Source organism: Kryptolebias marmoratus, linkage group LG21, assembly GCF_001649575.2.
Source record: "Kryptolebias marmoratus isolate JLee-2015 linkage group LG21, ASM164957v2, whole genome shotgun sequence".
Lineage (NCBI taxonomy): Eukaryota > Metazoa > Chordata > Actinopteri > Cyprinodontiformes > Rivulidae > Kryptolebias > Kryptolebias marmoratus.
Genome location: NC_051450.1, coordinates 23,552,246 through 23,560,895, shown reverse-complemented (window position 1 = coordinate 23,560,895; position 8,650 = coordinate 23,552,246). Strand labels below are relative to the sequence as shown.

Here is an 8,650-nt window from a genome sequence, read left to right as displayed (position 1 = left end):
CTCCCACACTGAAACCAGCTCCCACACTGGAGCCAGCTCCCACACTGGACCAAACTCCCACACTGAAACCAGCTCCCACACTGGACCCAACTCCCACACTGGACCTAACTCCCACACTGCAGTCAGTCAGGTCTCACACTAACCAATCCATATCGCTGATGAATATTTCTGACAGCTGATTGGAGTTTTGTTGTACACTCCTTGAGATGCAGCTTTGAATTGAAAACAAAAACAGTTTACATATAAAGTTTAAAGCCAACTAATGAGCCCCAAAGTTTTTGACCCCCAGTGTCCCTAAAGTCTCATTTTACCAAACAAAGTCAAACACTTGCTGGTTTTGGTCCTACAGATGAGCTCATGGTGGTTGTGTGGACATTGCTAACAGTCAGAAAACCTTTAAGTGTTTATGTGTATTTAAAACTAGTTCTAAGCTCAACTTTTGCCACCGCTTGAACTTTAAATGCTGGTCCTCTACCAGAGATCTGGGATGGTTCTACACACAGGAAGGGCTCTCCTTTTATTCTGTTTTACAACTTCTAGTGAGACACCTTTTAGATTGTTCCTTGGTGTCTTGATGCAGCAGCTTAGAGGGCATCTGGCTGGAGTTTTTTTTTTTGGCATTCTGGTGTGGAGTCCTGGACAAGTGTTGGCAGAGTTCTGGATAGGAGCTGTGATGTATGTTGATAAAGTCATGGACCTGTACTGTGGGATTGGTAAAGACCTAGATAAGTGTGGTGGCTAGAATCTATGTGGTGGCAAAGGTTCTGGTAGTGGTTGTATAGTTGGGTTTGTGGTGGAGATTGTGGTTGGGGCTGTTATTGTGGCTTTGGCTGTAACTGGAGCTGTAGGGTTGAGTGTGGACATGGCAGAGACCTAGTGTAGGTCTTGACTTGTGGTTGAGCTGGGGCTGCAGCCAAGGTGTGGTGCATGGCTGTAACTGTAACTGTGGGGTGGATTCTGGCTGTGACTCATGCTGTAGCTGTGATGGGTTGAGTGGATGGAGCTGGGGTATAGAGTTGAACCACATGAGCTTTACTTTCTGAGGGAAGACTGTTTAATAGCAGACCAGTACCAAAAGGAGAGTTTTGTTCCTCATCTACCAGCAAAGGTATGGGTATAGAATCAGGGTCTTTAGCTCCAGTGCTTCCTCTGTTGTTGGTCTCACCAGTTTTTCATCCAGCCATCGGACAGATGGAGGTGTTCTTCTCCATTAACCGGGAAATGTCTTGGCTGCCGAATGACTCAAAAACCTTTCTGTAGTCACCCACCGAGTTCATGGTTTGGACTCGGCCATAAGATGAGCTATTAAAGACTCAAATGCAGATGAAGTGTACAAGGCAGCTGGGGAAGGGACTTAGCTGGACATAACCAGGATAGGAACCAAACAAGGATCTGCCAATGAACGAACAAAAACCAGACGTATACTGTATATACACGACACTGAGGCAGTTTGACTGATGGAGTACACACCACTAAGAGATGAAACCAAACTATGGGTTAAACTTATATGGGGAACAAATCATAATGTCAGGTTTTCAGATATACCCAAGCGAGCAGTTCGGCCACAGACAAACGCAGAAGCCAGCAGGTAACGGGAAGTGAATTTATTTACAGTGTCAGGGAATATATACAGAAGGGAACCGGAACCAGGACCTGAGAAACGGAGAATCAGGTGAGTATGGGATCGTGGAGGAGAGGAACAGCAGGTATGGCACAGGTAATGTTTCCNGTGTGATATTTCTTACTGAGCGGGCAAAAGTCCAAAACACGGAAGAGATGACGGAATTCATCCTTGCCCAGTGATAGTCCGATGTAGGTTCCAGAGAGCGAAGTCCAGGTGAGGTGAGTATTTCCCGGGTGCAGGTTTAGGTGATGATTATTCGGACGACTGACCAGTCTTTGAATCCAGGAGGCAGTAGTCGCAGGCACAGGTAGGTTCAGTTGCGCAGGTAAGTACGTCACTAGGCGGCAGGCAGTAGAAAACAGACCAGACTGGTTCCAGATGGCGAGGTATCCTGAACACAGGTTTAGCAGATACAAAAAAACAAACTGAGATCACAACCAGGAGTACACAAAAGCTCAGTTAAGTTTCTCACAGGCTCTGCACGTTACCAAATGGTAAACAATGCTCCAGCACTGATCTGGTCCTCACTGCAGCCTTAAGTACTCCTCCAAGTCCCATCAGCTTGATCAGCCACAGGTGTGAGAGGAGTGGTGATGAGGCGTCCGTCACCAGCTCAGGAGACGCCCACCAGGAAGTGCTCACACACACACAAACCACCAATCACCACACATAAAGTCATAAAAAGATGTATAATGTATAAAAATAAAAAGATGGAGGACTTGGAGCACCAGATCTGAGCATTTATTTGTGAATCCCTTTTATTAAAAATGTTTTAACTGCTTTAAGCAGAAATGCCTCATGGGTTGTAGACAAACAGATCTATATTTGTAAATTAAAAGGCAGAGTGAGATCTGGAGTCCCAAATTATAAACTTCTTTACAAGAATATTAAACAAAAACTAATCCATTTGAAGATTACCTGCAACTGTAATTTAATGTAGCTGTTTTATCAAAACTAAGAAATATCTTATAAGTCAACAGGATGAAGATGAAACATTTAGGCATCTTCTACTTGACTGTTTCAGAACTGTGGAGACATAAGACAAAATGGTGTCAATAGGTTTTAAAGTTGAAATAAATGTAACATCTGTTTTTTATGACTTTAAAGAAAGATTCACAAATTCAAAGAGACTTTTGTTCACATACCTGGGAAACAAGAGCAAATACGGTTTTAGAACAAAAAAGATTACAAACAATGCTGTTTTTAAGAACTTTGTGACAAACCTTGTGAGGAGGAAAACAGTGGACCTCAAATGTAAATCACTTCTGTCTTGGGACTGTTTAAACAGCTAGCTCAGGTCCTCTACCAGAGGCCTGAGATCTTCAGGGTTCTGTTCAGTATCTTAGCTGTTCCTAGGACTGCGCTCTTCTGGACAGAGATCTCTGAGGTTGTTCCTGGGATCTGTTGGAGCCACTCTTCCAGTCTCGGGGTCACAGCACCGAGTTCAGCCAGTAGGTGGAGATCATGTCAGGTGCAGTCCAGCTTTTCCTTCCGGAGACTCTGTCACTGTTCTGGTTCCTGGTTCTTGCTCTGGGAGATTGGTGTGTTCAGATCTTAGATCCTGAAGCCATGGGGCATTATCGTTGAGTGATGCCTCCTTCTCCAGTATGGCTCAGTCTCAGCTCTGGGTGGATCTATTCTCTTGTTATTGCCATTGAGAATACTCTTTGGATGGTACGGTGGAGAAAACCCTGTTTATTCTCTTGGCTTCTGCTTCTTCAGTCTACCTCCTCAGATGAGTAGCCAGAGCTTTGAGGTGTTGCTTGGCAGTCTCTACAACCTTAGGTATGGACAAGTTGTGGTATTTCTGTAGGCAATCTGTAGGTGTGATAGCAGGTTTCGCTCTCGAACGTTGGAACACTGGGTTCGAAGTTGTTTCATAGTCAGTTTGGATAATGGGTACCCATGTTTCCATAGATCCCAAATCCTTTCCATATAACCCCTCTTTCTAGGCTCATATAGTAGCATTCCAACAGTGTTGAGTTTTCTGACCTCATCCATGAATGTCTTGTTTTAATAGCCCATTTCTCGTCAGAATGTTCTGGTTCTCCAACATCTGGCGCAAACCTTGTTAAACCAGGAGACGGTTGAGCCAACATGGCATAATTTTTATGTCTCTCGTTCACTGTGTAACCGAAAGTGATTGGAGGGTACCAGGATTCAAAGTTGTGTGACTTAACCAGGACATGGCCTGGTCCAAAATAACATCAAGGCTCCATACATTTGAACTCAATGACAAACTCTAGTGTATAAAGAAGATTCAGTATTAACATAAACTAACTTTTTCTTTGATATTACCTGTCATAAAAATTTTAAAAGAACCCAACAACTCAGGAGATAAACTGGTATCTGGTCTGTTTTTATCTTTCAGGACATGAAGCAGTTTGACCCATTCCAGGAGTGGACAGACGGTTATGTTCGGTACATCTACAGCGGTGAGATTTAGTTGAAGAAAATCTCACTTATCTTTAGGTTTTGGTTTTATTGTGCATTCACTTGAAAGAGGTCTCTCTTGAGATGACTTGCATAAATAAAGGTGAAATAAAATAAATTGCATTGGTTTTGAGGTCAGCTGTTTGTCCTCATGTGATCCAGTTAGTTCCAGTTTTCATCTGTTTCAGATGTTCAGATATCACCTGACCTGGCAGGTGGAAATCATCATGACTGAAACTGACTCTTAGACATTAGAGGGCTGAAATCCTGGACAATCCTAAAGACTCTTAGGGTGATTGACACCAGCATAAATCCTGGAGACCTCTCTACACCTGGACAGAAAGAAAAATCTTTTATCACTTACAGATCAGGATTCTTACTTTAACTTTTATAAAAGTTGCAATGTAATGGCCTTGTAGTTTCACTGATGGAGAACTGTTATCAGAACAGGAGTGTAAACCACATCAGACAATGACCCAGATCAAAACCAGGTTTACTCATTGGTCAATGTGTTTGCCATGTAAACTAAAGGCATTTCGAAATATTTATTTTTCTGTTGATCACTTGTATTTTTAAAATAACATTATCTTTTTTACTTAAAGCAAGGAACTTTATATGTCACTATAAGAAGTTTATGATTCACTGAGAACCAGGAATACAAAACTCAGCAGTACTTCCAGATCCTGTGTCTTCAGAAGGGACAGAAGAGAGACCTGCTCTAAGACCTCATCCAGACCTCTAAATGTCCTCAAAGACCTACATGAAAGACCTCTGAAACATTAAACATCTCTGACACCTCAGTGATCTTCACCTGGTTACAGATTGTATGACAATATTACAGGTTTATTGGCTTCTTCTTCCTGATGACATCATATTGGTAGTTTTACTGAACCAAAATCGTTTTTATATTTTTCAGCTGACGATAAGAATGCTCAACGACATCTGTCCGGCTGGGCCATGAGGAACACCAACAACCACAACTGTCAGATCCTGAAGAAGTCTTGTTTGGGCGTAGTGGTCTGTTCTCGAGGCTGCACGCTGCCAGATGGGTCCAGACTGCAGCTCCGTCCTGCCATTTGTGACAAGGCTCGGCAGAAACAGCAGAGTAAGAACAACCATAGTTGAACCTGGACCGTGTCTTTTGAGTCCATTTTGACCTGATCAGACTCTGTGTGTTTCAGAAAAGCTGTGTCCAAACTGTAACGCTGCTCTGGAGCTGCTGCCTTGTCGAGGTCACAGTGGTTACCCTGTTACCAACTTCTGGAGAGTTGACGGAAAGGCCATCTTCTTCCAGGTTAGTTTCATCCTTCTCGTCCTCCTCAGTTCAGACTGCCTACATAATGTAACACATGATACACCCAGGATAACTGCGTCCTGTCAGGAGACTTAACCAGATCTTTACAGGATAGACAGGTTTCACAAAAAGTCACTTGGGTTTAACAGACTTCAACTGGGTCCTAAACCAGATTCTGACAGTCTGGATAAGTTGATTCAGCTCATGAGTCTAGACTCTGGTGTTACATCTAAAACAGAACTGGTTCTTGAGAGTCTGAACAAGAGTTTTTCTTTTTTTCTGATTCTAAACTCGAGACCAGTTTTTTTTTTTTTTTTGCTGATTTTCTTCTACTTGTAATAACATTTAGTATTATTGTTTGGGTCCTTCAGGCTAAAGGGGTCCACGATCATCCGAGACCAGAATCCAAATCTGAAACTGAAGCCAGAAGAAGTTCAGTAAAGAGACGAGTCAGCTCGCCACCGTTCACACCCAAAAGACGACTCATTGAAACACAGGTCAGCATAAGGCATAAGGTTGATGATGTGTATCTCTTTATTTGTTCACTGCTTGTTTGCTATTTGTTTGTTGTTATTTATGACTTTTTGTTTTCTGTTACTTTGTTGTTTACTGTTTTAGGCTATTGGCCCCGCCCTTCTCTGTGTTGAACCAGCAGATCGGATTTCATTTATTGAGCCAAATTTCTCTCAGCATTACCCAGCATTCCAAAGTCCAGAGCCTTACTACAATCCCCACAATGCACTGGGAGAACCCCCACCCACACTCCAGAAACCAGCCAATCCCAGACTGTATATGAGCAGGCCAAGCTACGAGTTCCAAGGCTACCTGACCTCACCTTCATATCCTGTGACCTCTGACCTCTGCGATCCCAGGTTAGTCTCACACAGTCAGTCTAGACCAGTTCTTGTTTGTGTGAACAGACCCAAACCAGATTTTGATTCTATAATAATCCAGTTTGTTTTGCTTCAGTGAGTATGACCCAGATCCTGGTTTGTTTGCAGGGTCACACCAGTCTTGGGTCCGTCTTCAACTCCTTCATCAGCAGCTCCTCTCTCCTCCTCTTCCTCAACCTTTGATACACAGACAAAGCCCCCACCAGCCTGGAAGGAGCTGCTGAAGAACTCATCCCCCTACAATGACAACCACCATTATTACAGCACCGAGTACCCCTGCCGTTATCCCAGTAACCCTCCAGGTTCCCCCGCAGCTCTACAGACCATCATCACCACAACAACCAAAGTGAGCTTAAGTCAGCCAGATAACCTGTTGCTGAGCCTGTAGACGTTCAGTGGTCAGGGTGTTTGACAGAAGCTGTAAGAGTCCTATGTGCGGGGGTGTCTGAAACCTTTTTGTGCTGCTGTTGAAGGACTGCAGAGGCCAGTGAGATGGCAGCAGCTGATCAGCCTGTAAACAGACCTTCTTGTTAATTGTAAATGGGTCTCTGTTTTTACTGTAAATTCAGTTTGTGTACCTGAAAAAAGAAAAAAAAAACTTGACATCTGTAGCAACAGTAAATATGAGGGTGTGTTTGTCTCACTCTCCTCTGTAGGTCTCCTACCAGCCCTGTCCGAAGCCTTCTGCAGCCCTGCCTCCATACCAGTCTTGTCCTAAACCTCCAACGGGCCTCCCGTCCTACCAGCCTTGTGCACCTTCCAAACCCCCAGTCCTCCCTGGCTGCTCTTCCCTGCTGGATGATGCCTCCTCTTCTTCATACTCCACTGAAGTGAAGGTCACAGAGGAGTCGGGTGGTGTCATAAAGTCTCTGTTTCCTCCAGAACCTCTGCAGACCAAACCAGAACGAGCTGATGGCTATGACTACCACTATGCCTACCCCAACACATACCGCTATGATGACTATTAACTCTGTTACCATAGTAACGGCAGCTAATATTGACTTTGCTACCGTAGCAACTTCTGCTAATATGAGCTATGACAACCACTAAATTGGTTATAATAGCAACTGCAGAAAATGTTGAGCTCCAATGACTACTGACTGTGTTACCATGGTAACTGCAGTTAATCCTGAAGTACAACAACGACTCACTTTTTGTTACCATAGCAACTGCAGCTAAAATCAAGCTACAATGGTTATTGACTTTGTTACCATAACAACCACAGCTAAATCTGAAACCATCCACAGAGTGTTGGGGGTCAAACAGAAGTAAGACACACAAAGAGTTCGTCAAACCCTCCTCCACTGAGGAATATCCCAGAACGTGTCTTCGAAGGAGAAATGTTTTAAATGTTGGACACTTGATCTCTTCTTTGTTGAGCTTCTATCAAAACAAACATTAGAAACTGTGAATCAGCCACTGTGGCATCAGAAGATCCAGGACTGGCAAAGAGGATGAATCAGTCCCGTTGATGGTCCACATAAAATAACTCTGATCTCAAGATGTTACTTCAGGAAAACTCTGAGAACATTGGTTCCTGTGAGGAGAACATTCTTCAGACTCAGAAGGGTGGGTTTAAGAGGAACTTGGAGAGTAAAACTTTTTCTGATGTTAACAGATCTCCTTAAATGATCAACTGTCAGTTAAAATGTTTTAAATGTTCAGATAATTTCATCTTTCAGTTGGAGAAAGGAAAAGTTTGGACTTCATATCTCTGAACAGAACAGAGATTTCTAAAATAATAATAACAACAAATAAAAACCATCAGACTTTTCCTTCCAGTTCTTTCTGATGAGGCAGGTGTGTTTGTCTGGATCTCTGAACACAAAAAAATCACCGGAGCATCCAAATGAACCAGAACCACACAATATCTTTTTTTTTAGTCTGAGATGATAATGTGAAGATCTTATATTCATCTTTCACTCGTGTAACATTTCAACAGATACGGCTGAGAATAAACTTAAGTTATGTGTTTGAAAACAGTGTTAGTGTGTTTTATTCACTGACGTGGGTCTCTGACATTCATTTTCAAAACACAGGAAATTTAACCAAATAAAAACAAGAAATATAACCCAACATATCAACAGGAAACATAAAATGAAAAAAAAAAAACAATTAAAACACAACATAAAAACAGGAAGTAGAATATAACATAAAACCATTTTCTTTACCTTCTTTTCTTTTTCCTTCCCGGACTGTGAGGACGCTGGTGCCCATCTCCAAAGGTCATTGTGAAAGAGGTGATTTATATGAAAAAAGTTTCAGTTTATTAAAAGCTATTTCTGCTACTAAAGACCTGCAGGATGTTCAGATTGATTAAAGTCTCAACCAGAACCTGTTTCCTGTCCCCACTCCTTAGTTATAAGCACCACAGAAAAAAAGGTTTTAAAGCATTTGAAATTTGTT

General features: G+C 42.5%; 1 protein-coding gene across 3 annotated transcripts in view; it reads left to right on the top strand.

Moving 5' to 3' along the window:
- Positions 1-8,224, top strand: part of gcm2 (glial cells missing transcription factor 2) — an 11,952-nt gene extending 3,728 nt beyond the window's left edge. The window contains exons 2-8 of one of the 3 annotated variants that reach the window (XM_037973246.1): positions 3,996-4,059; positions 4,974-5,162; positions 5,239-5,351; positions 5,723-5,848; positions 5,970-6,223; positions 6,353-6,590; positions 6,901-8,224. In XM_037973246.1, coding sequence (XP_037829174.1) covers positions 3,996-4,059; positions 4,974-5,162; positions 5,239-5,351; positions 5,723-5,848; positions 5,970-6,223; positions 6,353-6,590; positions 6,901-7,212 — 1,296 coding nt within the window. In that variant the 3' untranslated portion in view covers positions 7,213-8,224. Of the gene's footprint in view, positions 1-3,995; positions 4,060-4,090; positions 4,882-4,973; positions 5,163-5,238; positions 5,352-5,722; positions 5,849-5,969; positions 6,224-6,352; positions 6,591-6,900 lie in introns of those variants that run through there. The other 2 variants (XM_037973248.1, XM_037973247.1) reach the window with 2 other exon arrangements.
- The last annotated feature ends 426 nt before the right edge of the window (positions 8,225-8,650 follow it).